The 24,576-nt window shown below is 39.0% G+C and overlaps 1 protein-coding gene across 6 annotated transcripts in view; it reads right to left on the reverse strand.

The window, feature by feature from the left end:
- Positions 1–24,576, reverse strand: part of PTK2 (protein tyrosine kinase 2) — a 234,230-nt gene that overhangs the window by 152,768 nt on the left and 56,886 nt on the right. Inside the window, exon 1 of one of the 6 annotated variants that reach the window (XM_075495335.1) lies at positions 17,636–17,753. The exons of 4 other annotated variants lie outside the window; for them this stretch is intronic. In XM_075495335.1, the coding sequence (XP_075351450.1) occupies positions 17,636–17,738 (103 nt within the window). In that variant the 5' untranslated portion in view covers positions 17,739–17,753. Of the gene's footprint in view, positions 1–3,712; positions 3,767–17,635; positions 17,754–24,576 lie in introns of those variants that run through there. One more of the 6 variants, XM_075495338.1, reaches the window with a different exon arrangement.

The raw sequence follows: 24,576 nt of genomic DNA on the forward strand, positions 1-24,576 counted from the left end.
GGGATCCTTGTAACTTGGAAGAGGTTCTGTCAGTGCTTACTACAGGCCAGGGGTGGGTCCCTAGTATCTTCAGCATCATACAATCCCTTGCCAGCAGAGAAGTATGGATTAAGTTTATTCTGTTTTAACCAAGGTGCAGCAGAGTAGAAAAGTCAATGGAATTTCCACCACATCTTGAGCGCTGTCCAGAAAGTCCAGAGAAGGGCAACTAAAATGATTAAGGGGCAGAGCAGCAGCCATGTGAGGGGAACCTAAAAAAGCTGAGACTCCATATTGATCGAGAACTCGATCAATATTTACAAAATCCACAATGGTGGATAAACTGAACCCTAAAATAATCCCCTGTTAGTTTCAGGCAAAAGATCTTTTCTAAACAGGAGGTAGTGGACAGAGACTTGTCATGGTTTAGCCCCAGTTGGCAATTAAGCCCCACACAGCCGCTCGCTCGCCCTCCCCCCTGGTGGGATTGGGGAGAGAATCGGAAGAGCAAAAGTAAGAAAACTCATGGGTTGAGACAAGAACAGTTGTTTAATAATAATAATAATAGAAAGGAAAACAACAAGAGAGAGGAACAAAACCCAGGAAAAACAAGCAATGCAACCACTCACCACCCACTGACCAATGCCCAGCCAGTCCCAGAGCAGTGATCGCTGCCCCCAGGCAAACTCCTCCCAGTTTATATACTGGGCATGACGCCATATGGTATGGAATAGCCCTTCGGCCAGTTTGGCTGTGCCCCCTCCCAGCTTCTTGTGCACCTGGCAGAGCATGGGAAGCTGAAAAGTCCTTGACTAGTGTAAGCACTGCTCAGCAACAACTAAAACATCAGTGTGTTCTCAGCATTATTCTCATCCTAAACCCAAACCACAGCACTATACCAGCTCCTAGGAAGAAAACTGACTCTATCCCAGCTGAAACTAGGACAAGACTGTGGAGGCAGATGGTAGCAGCAAATTCAGAAAGGTATGGACAACAGGTGCATGAATGGATATTAAGAGACTCTCTAGAAGTCTCTGATGCAGTGGATGCTGAAGAAACACAAGAATGGACTGCAGACAACAGCCATGCTCAAGTGGTCTCCTGAAACAGTCACAAGTAGGAGATGCTGTCAAAGAGAGTGGACTACTGATGTGATACATTTTTTTTACATTAAGAACATCCATAAAAGTTTAACCTTTTTCTTCTACTGTTGAAGCTGAAATATGACCGTTACTGCTTCCAGAAAGTTGAGATGAAAATACAGATATACCAGCTTTGCGATCTTTCTCATGCCTTATGTTTTACAAACTACGTTTATCAAGTCAATAGTTGCCAGTGCAAGATGATGATTTCCAGGCTTGGAAAAGACTGACATCAAGTCAGAAGACAAAAAGAATTCAAATAACATTTTGACGATTCTCTTGCATAGGACAAATCTGAAAATGAAAGAATCCTAGAAAAAAGCACATCTGTGAATGCATCAGAAAAGTCTACACTGTATATTCTGATCCTTATAAGGGTTCATATGTTTAAAAAACCCACAAAAATTAAAGATGTCCCATCACTCATGCAATATTTTCAAGGGTTTTTTTAAAGTGTTAAGTATTTTCTTGCGCACAGTTCAAGTTCTCATGTATAGTTTAATGTTCAAATATCATTAAAGGAATTTAAGTCTGGTTCCTCAGATCTGCCCCTGTAAGAAGCTACAGAACTGTCATATGATTATTTCTGAAGAATATATTTGTAAAGAGGTTTGAGTTCATTTTTCAAAGGCAAGTAAGTTGTCACCACAGGCTGCTGAACCAACTTAATATAACCAATTTGTCCTTGCTGCTGCCAAAGCTGCGGAGCTTGCTACCCCTTTCCTCCTGCCAAATGTTTCCTCATCCACTCTTCCTGGCTATGCAGCCCTTGCTTCCCTTCTGCGGCCTCCTGCTGTTTCTTAAAACAGTTTTTGAGCTGCTTTTACTTATGAAGACAGAAGAAATCAATCCAGGCTTCTTTTTTCTGGTTTTGGTGGGGGGTTGTTTTTGTTTTGTTTGGGTTTTTTTGGGGGGAGGTCCATTTAAAGGAGGTGAAGTGGCTCAGAAAAGCTCTGGAGCCAGCACAAAGCACATGGCAAGTAGTAGGGAGGAGAAGGCTTCCCATTTTTGGTAGCTGCAAGCTGGTATGTCAGCTCACAGCTCCTCTTGGACTACATCTTGGGGGGGGGGGGGGGGGGGGGATAAATACATCAATGGGAGACAGAAACCATCTTCCTCTGCGCTCACAAAAGGGTTGAAGAAATGAGTGAGTTTTGTTTGGGCAAAATTGCTTTTTTCAGTACAGCTGCACAAATCCTTTGCAGTCCAAATCTGACAGCTCCGAGCCTCCAATGCTAAAGTATTAAATAGCATTTACTGATTTTTCAATACCTGGGCAAGGGGGGCAGGGGGTAGGAGGGGAGAAGGAGAGAGGGCAGAGCGCTGGTAGGAGAGGAAGAGGAACTCTTCCACTGTAATAATTAAAGAAGGCAAAAATAATTTGGTCAAAATACCAATATTAAAAATTCAAGTGTCATTTTCAAGTTCAACCTCATTTTTTCCTCTCCCTTTAAAACCATTTATCAACTATTAGCTGCTACCCAGATAAGTATGACCAACTAAACAGCCAGATTTTTAAAAAGAGACCAAGAATCTATAACAGTAACGTATTGAAATGGCACAGAAAAATATCCAGAAAGTGCCAGAGTGGACAGAAGAAGGAACAAACATGAAGACAGAATAGGGAGGAGCTGCTGAGAAAAACAAGTAACTCCCTCAAGGCAGAGTGACAGAACCTTTATGGTACTCAGCAGCAGGTTCAAAAACCGGAGTCCAGCTTCCTGGCTGAAATAACACTCACCTTTCCAGTGCCTCACCTACCTCACCATGGAGGATCTTGCTGATCTACAAAGCTCCTATGTACATCTCCTTAATAATAAAGATGAACAGTTCTTTATGTTACTGACAGACCTGTATAATGCCTACTCCTTACCCTGTATACTAAATAAAAAAAGAACGGAAACTGCAAAGGACTTATTTGTTACATCTTAGTTATGAAAAATAAAGTTTTTACAATAGTGGCTTTGCTTAACTTAAAAGTTTTGTTTCTACAACGGATGTAAAAAGATTGTATATAATAGACTAAATGTAAGGCATCAGACATACATTAATGGCTTATCATTAATTTAAGATTAGTCTCATATTTCCTGACAATGGAGCAATAGAAGCAATTTATCTTTTAGCAATTACCCAGTTTGAAAGGTTTGTAAACTGGACAATTATGGCTCCTATAGCATCCAGTGTTCTTCTGTGATACAATTATCTTCTTAAAAATAAAAATAATCCATCTGATATTACGTTTTACAACATGCAAATTTGATGCTACTACAAAACGTATGCGAAGGAAGAACAAGGTACAGAAAGTATACTTGTGAAATACCAAACACATTCCCAAAAGTGTATGAGAACTTTGTATCTCTAGAAATTTTTACTATCAAAATTTGAGACATCTCCTTGACTTTGGGTTCAGATTAGATAGCGCATGAGCTGAAGGCCTCAAAGGCACAGTCTGAAAGGAAAAAAAAAAGTCTCATTACCTAGTTTACTCAAAACAATTACAATTTCCCTTTGCTTAGGAGCAGAGTGTTTGCTCACAGATGAGACAGTAGTTCTGGTACTAGAGCAAGTTTTATCATTTGATACATTCTTACCAATGAAATTCTTAATTCCAATAATTTGGACACAGGCAGAAGTTGATGAAATTCCTGGGGAACAGTAGAGACAAGTAAGGCTTGTTTGCACCTGATACAAGGCAGCCAGTGATGAGCACCTGTAATTTGCGACAGAATCAACAAAGCATCTCATAGTTAACTATCACAGCACTATCTAGAGACCTTCAACCAGGGATCAGAATTTAAAGAGGTGGTAGAAGCACCACATTATCTGTTAAGAGTGACTTTTTGGCCAGAGACCATTTGAACACATGATAGAACAAGTAACTACAATGAAGTGTAAAGGAAAAAGGTTAATTTGAAATATGCCTGGCACAATCAATGGCAGCATTTAAGTACAACTAACCTCTAATTATTTCCCAATATTTTGTAAATGTTTAAAGATGCTCAGCATTTGTCTGAAACATGATTCCATCACATTTTAATCAGCTGCAGAATATTTCACTGAGCAAGTGAGTTTCATAAATAACAGGCATTCAAAGAGGAAAAACTCATTTAAAATGCAGCTGTATTCTTCTGTCAAAGACAGCGCTACTCAGAGGAATGATGTACACCAAAAAGAGGCGATCAGAGAAGCAAAGACCAAAAAGCAGAACTTGTCAGACTAAGAGAACATTTTTGTTCCACCTGGACAACGAGGAACTGTCCTTGCAGGACGCAGTGTACACGCTGCTCTGCTGCTGGGCTTTGGCAGATGTAGTGCCAACATTCCTTCTACACAAACGTAAAATTTGAGACGTTAAGAGTTAATAAGATTTGCTCTGAAGAAATAAGCTGCAGATTATTTTCACACTCCAGAAGGAAATGAGTTTACCCACTTTAAAGAGTGAGTAGAAGAATATTTCGCTAATATAACCAGGAGTACAGAGCAGCATACTTGATGAGATGTTGCGGTTTACCCCTCCAGGTTAAAAAAAAAAAAAAAAAAAAAAAAAAAAACAAACCAAAACCAACAACCAAACAAAAAACCCACACACCCAAAACAAAACAAAACCAACAACCAAAAACCACCAACCCCCTAAAACACCCCCAAGCCATCACCTTTCACTTACTCTAAGACTACATATTTAGAAAGTTTTAAGAGCAGCAAATTCTGATTCATTAATGTACAACACTAATTTTTCACTTAAGATGTCAGTTAATAAACAGACTTAAAACATCCCTGTTCCACTCTTCTTGTGAAAAATGTATTTTTCACAGCAAGAACTTCAGCTGCACATACTGTTTCTCTGCTATACTTTGTAGCAAAACTGAGATGCACACAAAAAGGGTGTCGGTGTAAGAAAAAACCCTTCAGAAATAGAGACTGGTCTGTTTCTTCACTGCAAAAGTGGCAGCACAGCCTTCCCTCATTTCCTCACTTATTTTACCTATCCCATACTGAGCTCTTGCTGAAGATCAGAAAGCTGCCTTTCTTTCCAGATTTCTTCATGAAGGTTTCGATGGCCAACTCAAACTGTGGAAGACGTTCCTCACCCCAAACCTGAGACTGATATTTTTCTAAACTAGACATCTGAAGATTCTTCGTTTTTTTTTAATTAATCAAAAGAAACTCACAGCTGAAAGATTTCAGAGACAAAGACAACTGATACCAAACTAAACAAAAACTTGTTTCCGTTTCTATTTACTTCACATTTATGATGTACTAGGTTATTTGTTAAAAACACCTATTATCCATTTTCCCTTGCACATAGCAATTCAGTCATTTTAACAGTATTTAAAAGGAGAGGACTTCAAAAAAATTTTTTTGTTAACTTACTTCACTGGTGTGTCTGCCTTCCGATTGTTTAATTTTCTGCTACCTGCCAAATACTTGATATTAAAAAAACCCCACAACTGAAATTAGAGTTGTTGCTTTTATAAATCAGAAAAATGTCCAGAAAAAAAAGACCAAATACCTTGTTCCTCATTTTCCAGATGTAAGATGTAATTTTAGAACTGGATTTCTTCTTTCAGAGTTTAATTTAAAAAAGAGAATACATTGCTGCATAGCATGTATTCCATAACTTAAACTTATAGATTTATCTTGAAGTTTGGTGGGGTTTTTTTGTTGTTGGTTTTTTGGGTGTTTTTTTTTTTTTTCCCCAAGGCATTTAACAAAGGTATATGCCAATATAAGGTATTTACAAGGAAATTCTTTTGGATAGGGTTTGTCAATTCCTCCAGGACATCTTTCAGGACAGGCTTAAATTCCTTGCTTGTTTGTTTTAATGCAACAAAATTAAGATTAAAGAGCTATAACAAATTACTTTGGGAATATTCCTAAGAACGTGTTGTTTTGACAGAAAGCTCTGAACTTATAAATGAAGTTATTATAACATTTATATAATCTACTCTTACATGCTAAACGAAACAGTTCACAGCGATAAAACAAACAGCACCTCTGCGGCCTGAAAGGAGTGAGAGGAAAAGGGGAAGAACACAAAGAAGTAGTAATCAAAGCCAGAAATAATAGTCCATCTAAAAATTCAGTGCCAAATTACACTGTACCACCAACGTCAAAGAAAACATATGCCATAATTAACAAATCATCAACATAAAGCATTCAGGATCCACCCTTCTTCAGTATGGCCTTAATTTTGCAAAGCAATGACCATACCTATGGATTTCCAGGACAACAGCAGATTTGAACACACAAGTATATTTATGTTGAGGTGATAAGCACTGGAATATGTACGTGCACACAGGTAAGGAAGGAGGAAGCGTTCAACGCCTGGAAGCACCCAGCCCTACAAACCTGTAAAAACCTTGCACAGTTGGTCACAAAGGACACGTTTTATGAGCAACTTTATTGCATTACACTAGGTTGACTGTCCTTGCAAGAACAGAAGGGTAATAGCTTACGTCCTATCCGAGAAATATTTTTCCCATTGCAGGAAAGGAACAAGACAGTATTTTTATTTCCAACAGAACTGGAGCAATATTAATAATCTGAGTGTAGACTGGATATAAAGAGCGAGGAAAGTCTAATAAAAAGAAGGAAGAATATTCCCCCCCAAGAATTTTATGGTAATAAGTTACAAAAAGTTATAGATGAACTCCTGCTTAATATGATTATTCCAGGGCTGAAGCATCACATATACCACAGAGACAGATACAAAACTAAAATTCACGCTAATTGTCACATCCTCTGTCCAGGTACCATCCACGCTAGCGAAAGGGAACAGCTCCCACTCCTCCAAATGTACTGTTATTCAAAAGAATTGAAGTTTACTCAACTTCTTGTTAACTTTCCCACCACTGAGCAGGAAAATACTGACTGGCTTAAGGCATCCGTGACTGATTCTTTAAAAAAAAAAGGCATTAAAATAAATCATTACAGCATATCAACAGCTTGTGTAGATCCACAAACACACACTACGGGCAAGCACACTTAACAGACAAGTAAATCCATTTTAAGTTGAGGTTTGGTTTTCTACCACCGGTCTGCCCTCATTTATACATCTCCAAATATAGCGTGTTCACACTAAACTTCTCTGAATTGCCCAATATCATACTGAAGAAAGACAGAAGAGATGCAAGTGCAAGTTTCAAAGCTGGCTTAATTTCTCATTCTCCTGAAGATGCACAAGCCGTCACAGCTACACAAGTGAGTACAGTAACGTGAGATACCTGAATGTAAAAATCCTGCAGCTAAAATTTTAGACACTTCTGTATTCATAAATATGTACCCAAGTATGATCCCATCTTATAACCAGTTTCAAATATGTAGTTTCCAATATGAGGGGTTTTTCCCCTTTTTGATGAATTTTACTTGTTTCTGAGATACTTAAGCCCAAACTCTCCCACCCTGGTTTATTTTACTTCGATTTGACTGTGATTTTACAATTAAAAAAAAAAATAAAATTGAGATAAATCTAGATTAAACAGAAGTGAGTGTCTGCTGTTGCTTTTCTATGCTGGATAAATATTAGTGGGGTGTTTTGTTTTGTTTTGTTTTTTAAAATCACATATTTGAATTACTGCAAACTTTCTGCGCAACAAGTCCTCAAATTCATTTCTATCAGCTCAATAAGCAGACATCCAATTTTCAAGAACCTCACACTGGGTCGGTGATTGGCACATACTCATTATTTTTGCTTTGTCTTTAATTGCTGAACTATGAATGTTTCAGAAAAGCAATTCTCTACATCAGTATTTTCTTTAAGTAGAAGTGGGCTGGTGGGTATCACACATCAGGTAAGGGTGTGCGTGACTTGAAAAGGAAGAGGTACAGGTTGTGATCTTCACTGGCTTATGCTAGTATATGACATTCACTACTTAAACGATACTGGTGTCTAACGACAGCATTACTGAAGCACTTAACTATATTTTCTCTCTTTTCTCACTCTTCTTTAAGCAACCTGTTATGTGTTTCTTTAAATTGTTGAACTAATGCCCTGGAAGAAGTACTGAGCAGATGCTTACAGCTATTTTCATCATTGCTCTGCACTACAATAGCAACTTTCTCAAATCTATTGCTACTTTCCAGTCAATGTTTAGCAACTATTTTCTACTTCGCATCTAACCAGCAAACATAAAAACAAAACGTTAACAGTTAGAAAAGAATTTCTCTTATATAGTAGTCCTTCTTAGTATATATTTTCAGTGAGCAATGTGGTTGTTAACTAGAACAGAGGAACAACAGAAACATAGTTAGATGAAACTTTGGAGTAAAAAATGAAAAAAATCAGAGACAGTAAACCCAAAAAAGTAGTATTAAATTAAAAGAGTAAAATAATTCTAATTAGCTGCACTGTATTTACAGAAACACTAAATATACATTACTTCCCCCTTTCCTCTCTTGTAGAAAAATTTTGCTAGAAAGGGCCCAACATAACACTGCTCAGAGGAAGGAACAGCAGCACCACTGATCGAGACGCAGTCTGGCCCACTGCTTCCCACAAAACACAAGGCGCTGTGCAGTTTCATCGCACCTCCAGCCAAACCAAGTAACTTGCCCAGCCGTTCCTCCAGTACAAAACAAGGAATAACGAACATGACCTTTTCGTGTATCCAGGGTGTGTTTGTTCCTCATTTCAGATAATTCTTACTACGAGCTTGCCCCCGCTCCTATCTCTAACAGTCACTGTTCCCTTGCAGAACAGACTGGACAGAAACAGCGTAACTACTTTCCTTTCAAATTTTAGGAATGAGCAATTTTGGAGCAAAGAGATTCTAACAGTCACTGTTCCCTTGCAGAACAGACTGGACAGAAACAGCGTAACTACTTTCCTTTCAAATTTTAGGAATGAGCAATTTTGGAGCAAAGAGATTCCAGAGTTTAATTTCAGCATGAACAATAAGAACTTTGATAATCCTGAGTTCAGAAAACAACCCGAAGGAGAGTTTATCACAGAAATTATTAGGTAGCTACAGCCCTAGCAAGTGCTACTGTTTCTACTGTAGTACCTTGTTTTTCATCATTGTGGGACAGCGTACTTAAATTGTACAAACATATCACATCCAGAGGTCTGAAAAGAAGTGAGATGTGACAGATAAGAGCAATATTCTAAATGAATTCTCACTGCACCTCCAGATTGATGAAAGATATTTAAATTATGTTCAGATGTGCAAACTTGGTGCTTCAAACACCACGTCCAACACCACCAGCCAATGCAGGTCACACAGCTTGTTTCAGTAAAACTAGATCAGTGTATCCAAAACCAGCAAGAAATTTGTTCAATATCAGATCAAACCAGAACCTATAGAACTCCCAAAATTACTCTGGAAGAAAGAACAAGTAATGGACATTTTCCTATCCAAGCACTGATTATGCCTTGTATCTATTTAGTTTATAAGTATTAGATATATAAAATATTACATATTTTACATTATATACTTTATAAAATAGTGTGTGCATATCTATAAAAAATATGAAAGTAAAAGCAATGTGGCTGAAGGAACTTAGTAGCAGAAGTACGAAGGTGCAAATCCCTCATTTCAAGGGCAGAACAGGAACAGTGCAGTGACATTCTTCTACCTCTGTGTAAGAAAACCCCATGCATTAAGTCCTCCCATTATAACTACAGAAAAAAACCCCTTAATATTAGAAAGCATAGCTTTAGAAACACATACAGAAAAGCCTCCCTTCTGCTAAACCCTACAGTTAGTAGAGAAAATATTAACATATTGAACTGACAGACACCATTGCTACCTGCCCATCCCACCTCTGTGCCAGAGAGCACTCTGCTCAGAACAGCTGAACAGGTTAGGGTGCAAATCATCGATTTCTTTGCTACTCACATGATAAAAACAGCATACTAATTACCACTGCACGGCCAACACCGTTCGGTGAAGAACAGATACATAACTCCCTGTCATCTGAGCAGTACCTTTACCCTCTGGTAAAGGCTTGGGATGGATATCTACAGCACACGTATGCTTCCATTTTGACAGGTACAGCTATATACAACCGTGAATCAGAGACCTGTTAAGCCAGCCTTTTAATTCTGCCAGTATGATTCAAAACCATTGCAATCAAACACCTGAATGGACAAAAAGCTGCTGTTCAAGTCGACTGGTGACACAAGTTGTTGTACGGGAATCAGCCGTTATGATCAAATTGAAAAGGTTGCTCTACTCTAAAGTATCTTTGTTGCAGTTCTTCAGTTTATCTTGACCAACCATCATGTATGTCACAGACTAGACAAAAACCCCTTTGAGTTGAATACACCAGGATTTCAGGAATACGATTCTTTCTAGTATCTCCTTCTAACAGTAAGAACAACAGATGATTGCCGAGTTGCAAACGTAATACCAGAAAGCCTATGAGAAGAGCTTAAATATTATTGCCCCTTATCTTCAGAAGTAAGCTGAGAAGCTTCAGGAATATATCCAGTTCCTTCCCATCCCCCTCCCTAGAAATAAATATTTAACAGGACTGCAGACCATTACTCACCCTGCAACTACTTGTGATTAAAAAGTTCTTTGCTATAATAAGCCCATAAAAGTTACTGAAGGAGGAAGCTCAACCAGTATGGGAATCCATGACCAAACACTGGCAATAAAGTAATTAGTGTAGCTTCAACAAGAAGCAGTATCGTTTAAATGAAGAAAAATCTGGGTTTACTGGCAATTTTAAGTAGAATTGGCTTAGGCCAAATTCTTACAGGAATTAGAAGAAAAGCATGCAGTGAAAGGAAGGCACTACCATTCTTTAATCATTAGTTGGACAGCCCCAGGGTGTCACATAATATAAGGAACACGACAGTGAAGATGCTCTGCATCTTCTACAAGGCTGAGAAGCAAAAGCTTTCCATCACTGTTTTGGACATGTTCAAAATTATTGTATCTGTACCTCTTCCAATTCTGAAAGGAAACTGCCACATCCCTGAGGGCCCATTCAGCTAACGTAAGATGAACCATAAGACGCTGCATGCAGAGGAGAAGTTAAGACTATTCCATTTCCTCTGACAAAGAGAGACACGCAGTTCTACAGCACGTCAAATTGAAGTCAAAGTTTAGCTTTCAGTCTCAAAATGCCACGCTTCAGTTTATCATACTCTTCATCTGTTGATACGACACCCTCTATAGCTTGACCACTTTAGTGGTCAAGTAAACACTTTAGGGAAGTCTAAAGTGTTTTCAGTTGCTGTGAGCAGTTGTACCAAGTAATGGCAGAACTGAAGGTCACTCACCGATTTTCTTCCTGTACTTATTCAAGATGAGGAGACCTAGGCCACAGAAAGAGCTGGTTTTCCTTAGAAATTTCCTCAATAAAGCAAGGGGCAATACTTAACTTACGGAGTGAGTCCAATTTAAATAAAAAAGACAAACCAAACCCCTAGTGCTTCATTTTATGGATCTGAAATCACTGGCAGGGGAAACACTATTTTGGAAAGCAGTGATGGTTCTTGGGAAAAGTAATAAGCAATCTTTCTTCTGGCAAAGAAACAAACCTTGGTTATCAAATAAAAAAACAAAATGGAGTTTGTTTACAGATTATTTTCAATGAAATGACTCAGCAGGACTGAATTCCACCCAGAAATACTTTTCATAACATCTTTGCTAAGCTACATTCAATATCAGAAGAGGAAAATCCAACCCTCTTCCTGTATGCCAGTAAATAAAGTGTCACGTCAAGTGCTGGGCAACCACCAGTTAACTCCATAACCTCAGCAATCCTTGTCCTTTACAAGCCATCAGAAAAAAATTGGCATCATTAATTCTCAACATGGATTCAACAGCAGATATTGCACTGATCTCATTTATTTTGCAAGATGATGAAATCTTCATGAATGCTACAATATTTTTGTTAACTGCCATAACCAAATACATTTATGATGTGCTGTACCTAAGCTTGTTTTAGTGTAACATTTACAAAGGCATTTCCTCATGTCTGTCTTTTGTTTGCTGTGCTAGTTTATAGAACTCAGTAGCTTGTACAGGCTTGCCTACTGTAATGTGATAGTGTATATTAATTTAAGATGTCTCCAGTTTTTAATAGATTACCACGAACAAATCCGTATCAGGTCATGAATTTAAGGGTACTAGTGAGGGTTTTTCAGACTAATAATCAATGAAAAGTACATATTATTTGCTGACACACCGAATTTTTTTTTTTTTTTTACAAGACCTGAATTTGCAACTATTCCCTTTAAGCAACACTTCAGCAAGTAGAAGGAGCGAGACAAGCTGATACATTTCTTACAAATGTAACACCAGTCAGAAAAGCTTATTTCATTACAATAGTCCTTCTAATAAAAGCTGTGCATGAAGATCAGTTGCCCAATGAATTGTGTTCACTAAAAACGCATCAGAAACAGCTAAGGGATCATCTTCAGTATCTAAGGCTGCTAATTTCGAAGTACTGCAACTGTTCCCAGGCTAACTGTGTACGGACAGTGATGCGGAGTCTGTGTGTATGCGCATGTATATCTATGTATGTGCTACACAGAAAATAAATATATACACAATGTGACTTGTGATAAAAAATTGCAAATATAAACTGAATAAGAAAGCTATTAAGGCCACAAACTCCTGTTGACTTTTCAGCAAAAATTCACCATTTCAATCAATGCACCATTCTCTCAAATGCCAACATCCAGACTTTGCTCTTCAGCCTCTTCCTAATGCATCTTCAAAAGGATATTTAAAACATCTCATTTTCCTTGCATAAGTTTTAGCTTTTCCTAGGCAGCTCAGAATTTAATTCCATGCTGGTTCACTGGTTCATTACTAGGAGCTACAATTGATAAGATCATACATCTCCATTACACAGGGAACACCAAATGCTCCCCCAGTGCTTAAAACAATCACTTTCCTTTTTTGTAAAAATATCTCAAGCTCCATCTTCTATTCCAGTAGTCTTTGAATAAGAAACAAATCACCCTAATGGAAATGCATCAGTACTCTCATAGCTGCATAATTCCTATACATTTTTAAGAATACCAGCGCTACCGCACGCTGTACCATAATACTGAAGGGAAACCTCCCCCCTGCTTTTCCAGACTATTTTCCACTTTTAAATATACACAGGCATTTCAGGAATTGTTTTTAAACTGCCCTTGAAAATTAGTGGTTTGATGAGATTAACGCCATTTTTCTTTTTTCTACAAAGATTTCCAACAAAAAAAACAGGCACACATGAATTGAAATAACAGATGCCTTAACAGTTTGCAAATCTCACAGCTTAAGAAGCCACTAAGTTAATAAAGTTTAATAAAAGTTCAGACAAATTTATGGTTTGGAAGGAAATGGCTGATGTGTCACATCAGCTGATGTAGCCAATGTAGTAAGTCAACAACAAGACTGTCAAATGACAGACTAGACTCTTTTCCCAGTTGTTATGCCCTCAGAAACCAAGCGAAAAGCACTTCACGGCATTCCTGAACTACGCCTATAGATCTGCAAAAAAGTGCAAGAGTGGGTGCTTCCCTCCAGTCGCCTCAACTGAAAGTCACCATGAAGATGCAGCTGAACACTCATGCTGACAGAAGGGCTTTTTTTTATTTCCTAATACACAATAGTTATTATATTCCTACATTATATATACAGCATCTGTGTCAAAAAGTAAGAAATCTTGTTTTATGGACTATATACCTGCCCACCTTCATTGTACCAGCAACTTTGCTTGCTCCGTTTCTATCACCGTGTCCCTTTTAGTTATTACCTATCACCTAAAAATCTATGGGTCTGTTGGACTGAAAATTATCACCAGAGTATTCTTCTGTTAGGAAAACAGCAGAGACTTATGAGATGGAGATGAAGGAGAAACAGCATTGTACTTTTCTCTTATGTATCCAACGATCTTGCTTATACTCAACAGATGACCAGCAGGTACCATCTGAACACACCTCCTGAAACAGCAGGGTTCATGGGGGGGGGGGAACACCACCACCAAAACAGAACACCACCACCAAAACAAAACAAAAAACCCAAAAACATTTAACTTGGAGTTGCCTATCACATTAAAGAAAGATTACAACATTAACAGATTGCAATAAATAGGGTAAAACTCCTTCCCAGTTGATTAAATACATTTCACAACATAGCTAGCTTAAGTTTTGTAATTTTTTTTTTTTTTAAATTAAGACAAGGTTTTTGACTGAATTGGTCAAACAATTCAATTATCTTAAGACAGTATAGACCTTTTCATGTTAGTCTGAACAGTTGAATTCAAGAACTGTGATCACCCTTCGCTAACTACTCACGTGACATACACTTAACAACATCACGCCAATAATTTATTGTTCATAAATTATTAAACAGAGCTCTTCACATGGAAGATAGTCAAGAAACTTCCTCCTTCTTGGGGTGGATAATTTACAGCTATACAGCAGAGCTATCCAGCTATCCTTAACTGTTAACACTTACATTTCTTTCACTGAGTTATTTTGTAAGCTTCAAATGGCATGCCACATGAAACTCAGGAAAAAAGGCCACTAGCAAAAGTATCTAAACCAAAGTACAATACATTACACCATTAAAAATCTTACCAAAGATTAGAGATGTTTTTCCATGATCCACGACTACTTTCTAGTCTACTGTTACAGTCAGAAAGAAAACATTCCTGTATGATACTGGCACAAATTTTCAGTACTTAGCACAAAATCACCCACTTCAGCATCCCCTGAAGCTGTAACTGAGCTTGAGGCTGTTTATTCCACAAGACCAGAGATTTTAAGTTTCAAATTACTTAATAAGGGAGGCAGCCAAAAATGTCTTATTCCCTATCACTACTAAAGTAATACAGACTTGCTTGCTGAGAAGAAATACACCAGTAAACAAAATACACACTTTCTCTTCATTTGCCAATCAAAATAGTCTCAAACCTGGAGTGTGCAGATCCAGACTAAATTATTGAATTCAGCAACATTAGATCTGACTTTAGCATAAAGAGGAGTCAAAACCTGGCAATGCAGATTACACAAATACTTTATTAAAAATGCAAGTATTATCTTATTCTTCGATGCAGTCCTACAGACAGAATTGGGTGCAATTAGGTCAGCACATAGCATCACTAAGAAGACCGAAGATTTTAGATTTAAGAACACTAAAAAAATAAAATGTAGAAGCACACTCCATATGAACACAGACTCGCTGAAATATTCCAAAGCATTTTCAAAGAACAAACGTTTGCTATGAGATCATACATAACACACCAAGAGCTTAATCTGTCGCATTCAAACAGAGAACAGACCATTTAGAAAAAAGTTATGGATAATAAAACATACACATCACAATCACATTTTAAGACATTATAAAATAGTTTTTAAAGTTTTATCAATTTTTGCTGCAGGTAACCTGAAGCTTTAACAGAAAAGCCAAAGGCCCAGAATAAAGCTATACAAATTAAATGTTTCTCTCATTAGTATATTACCTTTCTTTGACTGTAGGTATCTCACAGCCCTTATCAAAGTAGGCCAGATCCGTTTCATTTCCCTAAGGTTAAGCTGGTGAACAGTATACAGAGTATTCATCAACTAAGGAATGGCCACCATTCAATGACAAATATAGCACAAGCTATTTCTCATCTGTCCTATTTTTTTTGGAGGCTGAGATGTAGCTTTTTCTAGAAATTGCCACAATTGGCAGCCTGGAAGATGCTGGTGCCTTTGTCCTCTTATGCAAGTCCTGGTGTCCCCCTTCTCCCCCCAACAGGAATAAAAGGAGATTACATGGCTGTTCTCCACTGCAGGGCACAGGAGGCTGGATAAGCAATCTTTCCCAAAGTTACGTTCTGAGAACACTTCACAAGCGACCAGGGGAAGAGGGAGGGATTGTTTTTCATTCATTTTAATTGCGGGGGGGGGGGGGGGCGAGGAGGGAATTGATACCTTTTATCATGGCCCAGTGCAGCCATCTTCTGCAAGAAGCAGCTAGCCCTTCTGTAGTCATCCTCTGGTGCTGGATGGAGGGAGAAAACTGATATCCCCAATACTAAGCAGCCTTCACAACAGATGGTAACAACTCACTTTTTCTTGGAAAAGATTTTTCTTCCCTACTTTTAAAAGTTACTCTCTGAGAAGCACCTTCATTCTGACCCTCAGAACAGTCCAAGGAGATGAATCCCAATTTCATCTAATACTTTTGTTATCCAATTTACAACACACAGGAGTAGGCATCGCCATTACCCCTTCCTGGTAAACAAGTTTTACTAAAAGCAAAGCTGAGCTTTGTTTTAGCTTTGTTTCCAGCTACTGTTACTGTTACTCACTGTTTTATTAACTATTATTCGCCAGTGAGCTGACAGATTCTGAACTTCATGAGATGTTACCAGGACGTGGTGCTCAAGTTCTGCGATTTCTTTTTAAGTTATAGTAGAACATATAGTAGAAACAGTATGTCCATGTGTGGCAACTGCTAGTTTAGCCTGAACTGTTCAACAAGGTACAGAAAGCATGCAAGACAAAGACAGTATTAAATGCTCTATCGTGTCTCCTCCAAATAACGAGACAATAAAGATTCTAAATAAATTTACTGTTATTTTTTTTAAGGCCACTAATAATCAGCTATGCCTACCAACTCCTTAGTTCAGATACATTTCCCCTGAACTTCTGAAGTAACTGCCTCTCTCTGTGATCCAAGATCATGGTGACGCAATACTTCACTGCCAGTTTCTCTTCCAAAAAAGAAAGTACACTGAAATGAAAGTGAACACGAGGAAAGCTATGCTTACAATCACCAACACTCAACCTTTTACAGTTGTTTCCCATCTAAGGAAGATTTGATTCTTTGGCTACTAACAGAATTTCGAGCTTTATCCCTGTACTGTATCTTCATATACACACTCCCACGCACAACACCAACAAACAAATACCTTCTAGATTATAGTAGGGTAAATATCCTTGGGATATTTATAATGTTATCAATGTCTTGGGATGCAAGCTAAGATAATCCTGTGAATGAGTTTTACATTTCCATCTAATTATTGTTAAGCCTCAATTTCAAGTCAAACCCTCTCATTGTAATAAATGCATGCTTTGTGGCTAGTTATTGTCTCTTTTGGGGGGTGAACAGGGGTGGCAACTTCTAAAACATCAAGTAAAAAGAGGTTAGTCTTCCACTGTAAACACTACCTACGATCAGCCACTTAAAAACTACTTCTTCCAAAAGGTAAGTGAAAGCAGAATTACACTCGCAGTGGTTTCAAACATACAAAGATCAAAAACAAAGCCCCCGGATCCTCACATCAGTGGAAGTAAAAACCAAACAGCTCAAGTGCTCTTTCATTTCAAATAATTCTGAAAAGCAAAGAAAAAAAAAAGCAGCATTACAGCCATCAGGTGAAAGAAGATCCTGCGGACTGCTTCACATTACAAGCGCATGACCAGAATAAAAATATTTTATTTCTAGCATTTGCTTTTTTCTTTGATAGGAAAAAAACCTATAGACCCACAGGTGGTAAAACATTAAATCAAGGGGGGGGGGGGGGGGGGGGGGGGATAAATATTTAAAAAAAAAAAAAGGTATGTGTACCTTTAGCCCAGCATATCGGGAATGGGCTACAGCCGCTTTTCTCCATATAGATAGCACCTGCTCGCTTCGGGGCCTGCTGGCCTGCCACTTCCAGCAACCACATACACACGACCGTATAGAGATTCAAGCCAGGCTTCGGCATACAATGTCCCAATTCAGTGCTCCAGCAGTATGTGGTCCTGCGGGGAGGGAGGGAGGGGGAGGTGGGGGTAGAAGCTGGGAGCCTCTTGAACGTACTCGGATCCACAAGCAAGGAGGAGAACCGCTAACCTTCCCCGGGCGTGCTGAGCTGGCTTCACCTGCCGGCGGGAGCGGCGGGAGCGCGGCTCCGCAGCGCGCCCGGGGCAGCGCGCGGCGGTGGCGGCGAGGGGGGGAGGCCGCGCCGCTGCTTCATCTTCTCACGCCTCGGCGATTGGAAGCTTGGACCATCCTTTCCCGGGGGTGAGCTGCCGAGGAGGGCGAAACCAGACAGCGGAGTGAGCGTGGGTGCCCGTACTCCTGCCTTCATTCGGGAGGGAGGGAGGCGGGGAGGAAGGAGGGAAGGCGATTAGCAAGCGCCACATTAATATGCTAATCTCCCCCTTCTGTTCAATTCACCCGGCAGCCTCCTGTTTACCAAACTGACAGCCGCTTCTGAAAGCGCCTAAGCTGCAAATCAAGCCTGACCCGGGTCGTGTCTGGAGATGTGCTTCCCCCGACCATTTTTGGCGGCTGTTGTTTCAGACTCACGCCCTCGGCATCTCCCCCGGCCCCGGCCGCCCAGCCCCTGCCCCGGCTCGACACAATGAAGCCCCGCACAATGCCCGGCCGGGGCCGAGCGCCGGCGGCTGCTCCAGCACCTCACACCTTCCCCACCACGCACTCACATTTTGGCACCGCTTTTATGTATTTTGTATCTATACTTGCATACGGCTGTACCGAAAAAAAGAACCCGACGCCCTAAAAGCGCACGAGAGCTTCCATAAACTTCAGCAGGAGTTGGGGTTAGACCCTGCATCATCACCTGCCTGACTTCACAACTACAAGATTATTGATGAAAGGCCCCTGGTAGTGTTCCTTTGCCTTAAATAAAGAGCAAATATCACAGCCCATGCCACTCATTACTCGGTACCACATCTAGCCGTACTCTAAAACCAGGGCTTCTTTATATACTTCTGGGCAAAAGGCGAAGGTCACCACAAATGTAGCCACCACATGCTGCATGGCATTTGTTTCTTCTTAACTTTGCAGCACATAACATCAAAACTACTTACAACGATGGGGATTTTTTTCTTTTAAAAAATGTGAGTATGAACATTGCAACAGCATATGTTTATAAACACACATTCAGGCGGCATATGTATAAGGAAATAAAGAAAATATTCATTTTACTCCTACCAAAAGGTTTCACAAAAGTTATAAACAACTGATTCAGCTAAAATATGTATGAAAAATCAACAGGAACAAGACTCACACACAGATCATTAAAGCTCTTTATATATTCCATGGTAATCTTTTCTCACTCCCAGCCTTCAGCAGTAAGGCATAAGGCTTATCCAAGACTATAACCAAAAGGGAATTAATCTAAAGCTAGCAGCCTTCAACTTAACCTATCTGCCTACTTGTAGCAGCACGCACTCATCTATAGAGTATGTTTAATTACCAGTCTTTACTATGATACTGCCATCTTCATTTCTCAATACACTGGCTATGCAGAACTATAGTGGTGTATGTCAGAACTCTTGATAAATACAGTTGCCTTTTTTTTTTTTTTAAGTATTGCTTTCTTCTATATTTAAGGAGAAAAAATATTCGGGGGGGGGGGGGGGGGGGGGGCAGAGAGAGAGAGATTAGGCCACAGCCAGGCCCATCAGATGTTCTGCATCACTGCTCAGGCACAAAGCTCTTTCTGGGGCTGAAGAAAGCCAAAGGGAACTGAAGACATGCCTGGATGCCTTCCTCCCTCCCCATAAAGTTTTCAAAGCCCCTAAGTGCTACACAGACAGCCACATACTTCCAGCAACAAGGTCGATTATATTTACCTTCAATAATAAAGCAAAACCTGTTCTAGTAATATTTAGAACACGACTTACTGTATTTGTGTGTCTACGGAAGATGCACGGACACAGGATAGGTGCCTTTCAGTTCAAGCTGCAGCTTGCAGCGCAGGAAAGCTGCTTTTTACACATCCAGCTCTGCTACAGGCTTCTGTGATGACCTTGAGTGAGTCAGTCTTGTTTCGTTACAAAACAGAAAGCTGCAAATACTTCTTTAGTTTTCCCTAAGTTGTTTTGGTCTGTGCTTTAGGGTATAAAATACAAAAAGCCTGTGTTTCTTCCATAAAAATAAAGCATTTTGCAGAAAACTAGCTAAAAAAATTCTAGAGGTAAAAATGGTAGGGCCTAAATTAAGTTTTATTCATGAAAACAAAAACACTTTAAATATCAACTAGTAAGTGCATTACCAAGGAGAATTTTAATAAACAGAAATGTGTGGACCCACATTTTTCTTTATACTTTTAACAGATTTGACTAATATAGATTATCAATCCAAGTGTCAAGAGATAGTGTCTGCTCATTACAGCTATCCTTATGGATGATACGAGTATTGTAATCATTCTCCTCAAGGACATACTTTCTTGTTGTAATATTAGGCTACAAAATGAAGGTGAAAACAAAGTACTACATAGCATGAGAATTTTTTTTATTCCATTTTAGAAGTTACCCAGTATTTTACACTGAGTACAGATTTTTCAAAATAAGCCAAGGGCTTCTTTGATGCTAAGATTTTTTTTTTTGAAAAAAATACTTAATTTCTATTTGTTGTTGTAAAAAGGAAACAGTAGACATATGCTCATTCTCTTCTTTCAAATAACATGATCAGTTTTTCTGTACAAAAAAGCCAAAAGCATAAAATTTGTGTCTGGAGAAAGTCAGAAACCCCAAACTTTCAGTTGCGGAGGGGGAAGTGGGACAGGGATAGAGCAGAAGACAAGGCACAAAGTAAAAAAAACCAGGACAAACCAAAAAAACCAAACCTGGAAAAGTTAAATATGTCTCTAGTATACTTAACACCAAGTATTTGCAACATTTTATAAATACTGCTCATCAAGTAGGTATCCAACTACCATTTATGTAAAATAATCTGTTTTAAGTAATGCCAATCAGATTATAACAATTACAGAGGTAAGGAACATCTGTCAGAAATTAGGACTGTGGAACAGGAACGTTCATTCTTGTTGTGTAGGATGCGTATGCTGACATACACTGATAGTATCTGCATAGCACTCACTGTGCAAGCAACAATGCTAACAGCTATCAAAGAAAAGTCTAAAAAATATTTATTTAAAAAACAATGAATGCATCAGTTTATACTAAGAACATATAGAAGCACTGGCCATTTTCCTAGAATACATGTTCTAACCAGAAAAAACTCAGACTACCCCAATAGTAACAGACAGGCCAAGGTCCACAGCTAAGAAATGGCATTTTGCCTCCAAGGAAATTCAAGTCAAGACTTTTCTACTGTGACTATGACTTTGGTTGCTCAATTTCAGCCTGGTTTTAAAGACTACTGAATATCAGCATCAGCTTTTTGAAAGCAAGGGGAAAAAAAAGTCAGAAGCTTTTGAATTGTATCAAGGCATTTAGTTTTTCTTTTAATTTCGCCTGCAGGGCTGATCCTGTCTCCTAGTGAAGTCGACTGCAAAAATCACAAAGCCCCGTGGAATAAGGGGTTAAACAACAGTTTTGTACAACTGGGAGGCACATAAAAGGTTGTATAATTTTTTCCACTCAAACTTATCCAAACAAAAATAAAGATCTAAAACGCCGATCAGATGAAGTGGCAAAGCTTGGCTTTCTCTAGAGTTATGGCTAGAGACTGAGCTCCTGTGGGGTGTCTCAGATATCTAATCAGCAGAGCGCTAACTACAGTTACTCCCTCAGTGAATGGCATCAGTAGGATCTCTCCACTATTCAAGCAATTATTTTCACATCAGTTAATATCTTTATTCATCAAATTTTGATCAAACTGGCTGGCAAGTTCGAGCACTGTTGGGAAGGGTAACAGGACAGAGCCAAACACAGAACACTTGCCGGAGTTTCATTGCCCTGAGAAACCAAAATCAACTCACTATTCAGAAACTTCGTGAAGAAAGCAGACAGATCTGCATCAAAGCAGCGTATGACAGCAAAAATAAAGATTTGTTTTTCATTCCTCTTCTGCAACATCTCAGCTACCAGATGAACCAGCAACAGAGATCTCCTTCCAACAGAGAGGAGAGAGCAGCCCATTTGCTTAAGACAAAAAAGAAGAGCTACAGCCTAGAGCATAGCAATCACATCATCATCATCATTATTAATATTATTTTGGACTTGATTGTTCGTAGTCTTAGCCACTTCATGGGCTACTGTTTATCCCTCCAGTAGTTACTAGATGTTGAAGAACAAGTGCATTTATTTTAAGAAGATTTGCGTACTGATGTAAGAGATGGAAGAAGAACATTTCTTCATTGCATTCATTTTGCTAACAAAAAATGAGAGCTCCAAACCAAGTTTGCCCTCAGGAAAAGTGGAGGATTTTTTTTTTTTGTAAAGCCACAAATGCTTTTTACTGAGACAACTGCAGAACAGCCTGCAAAGCTAAGAGTGCCTGATGACTGTTCTAAAAATTAAAACATATTTATCGCTCATGTGACAATCTTCTGCATCCTAATTCATTTGCTTTTCTGTGTTTGTATCCAGAATTCTGCAAAGATGCTCTCCAAACATTGAAACTGCACTGTAATCTTCACTCTCTCAAGCTTGTTCCTTATGGTTTTTTTTAATTACTATAATTATTTCGTGTGCATGTGTGTAATACTTAAGAGTGGAAAACATTAGCTGCCCTAAGTTTCCCTTTAGCCAGAGTCAAACATCTTCTCCTTTGTTCACAGGAGCTATTGAAAAATGGTGCATCGCCACAACATCATAACCAGAATTACAGCTCCTGAAGTCTACTTTACACTAAGCTCAAGTTTGGTAAGGCTGTCTTGCAAATCTGCCTGGGGTTACCTGGTCTCTACATCTATCATCCTTGCCCACTAGCAACCGCTTGCCCCTCCACCCACATCTTCTCTAGCATACAGCCTTCTCCTGAACACCCTTTGCCAAAGGGCACAACAGAGAACAAGGATGACAGGTTTCATGAACTCAAAGGATCTCTGAACTTCTCAAAGTTCAGTCATCATTATGCTGCCACCAGAGATTTCTTTCTTATTTAACTATGAACATTGTGACAGATAAAACTGAAAGACAAATGCCATTTCACTTTAAGCATCAAAACCCAAGCCCGGTCCTCCTACAGAAATAATTCAGCACAACTGAGAAGCAACATCGTCTCCATGAATTAATTTGACTCTCTGCAATATGGACAAACTCTAAGTCCATGCTCTAGATTAGATTAGGCCATTTTTCTCCTGAAGGTAAAAGGTAACAAGGACTTAGGAAATAAACCTTACAGAATCATTTTAAAAAAAAAAAAAAAAAAAAAAAAAAAGGCAAGGCAAACTACTAGTAACATCCATTGCCTGTAAAGCTAAGTGCTCTTTTGTGAGGTTCCCATCAATCAAATGAAAAATTTGGATTTGTGAATTCAGTCTTCATTTTGAACTTCTAGTGGCACCTGCTTTAAGATTTCTTGCTCAGAGAATGCTCAAGATTTGAATGAGTACGACAGAGTGAAGCTCACACTTCCTAGCTTCAAACTGGGGTAGCTGATAGCCAGGAAGAGAAGAAAATACACTGCAAGATTCACACTACAGTGCTTCAACTGACCAGAAGAAGATGCCAGTATCCCAACATAAACTCATTCTAGAATATAAAATGCTTTGGATCTCTGCTTAAGATGTTATTCTGGCATAAATTCAATCCAATACTAAACTTATTGTTATCTTCCCCCATTTGGTGAGCTTTATTAGTAGAATACATCTAGGGTATTCCTGAAACATGCAGAGTTTCAAAGCAACCCTTTCTCACCTTCTGGGCCATGGTCACCTTATTAGCGTTACTATCCTCTGAACTACATTTAAAAATAGTAGTTGACAGAATTCACTGCTTTTATTTTCAAATCTCAACCTATTGGTAGTAATGAGGTGGGGAAGGGGAACAGAGCAGAATGTTGGGAGAGAGCAGGAGGAACACCGTGTTAATGACGTTTCCCGTACTTCCCCTTCCCAAAGGATCCTCTGATGCTGAGCAGCAGAGCAGACAGCATGCAGCCTCATAGCCCGTGCTGTTAAGACAACAGATATTAGAAGGACCACTAAGTTAACTTTATTTTTATTATTTCATAAATAACAACTAGGCATTTTTTAAACCCATATGGATTGTATTAATTTTCAGGCATGAAGGTTGTAGCAGATTTTCTTGTGGGTGGACTAATCCGGTCATATTCTCCCACTTCCTTCCATTACTTTTTGAAGGCTTACTGTAGAGAAGTATAAAGTCAGCACCATGAAAACTGAGAATGGTTTAAAATTACTCCTTCCTGAGGGCACTGATTCCAATCTTCTGCCTCTTCATGTTCTAGGCTATTTACAAAACAAAAAAACCAAACAACAAAACTGTTGCTATCCTCAAGACATCTTTGAGAAGTTCCTTCACAATTCCAGTGCTTAAAGCAAAAATCTGCTTCATGGAAACCTGGAAAACTAAGCGAAGAAAAAGTGAACCCTACAGATCCTGCTCCTTGTTTTACTGCAAAATAAAGTCTGATAATTTTGCTTTGCGACAGGCTCGCTGTGCTTATCGGTTCACACTGTTTCTCTCCAACCTTCTCAGATGGGGAGAAAGAGGAGGGGTGACAGGAGGAGTGAGACAAAGCTATCCCAGAAAGGTCACCAGAACCTTTCCTGACCTTATAAAGCTTCCTCTATTTATGGGGAAAACCTTCTGTTTATGAGGTAAACACAGTAGAAGGTA

Source organism: Mycteria americana, chromosome 2, assembly GCF_035582795.1.
Source record: "Mycteria americana isolate JAX WOST 10 ecotype Jacksonville Zoo and Gardens chromosome 2, USCA_MyAme_1.0, whole genome shotgun sequence".
Lineage (NCBI taxonomy): Eukaryota > Metazoa > Chordata > Aves > Ciconiiformes > Ciconiidae > Mycteria > Mycteria americana.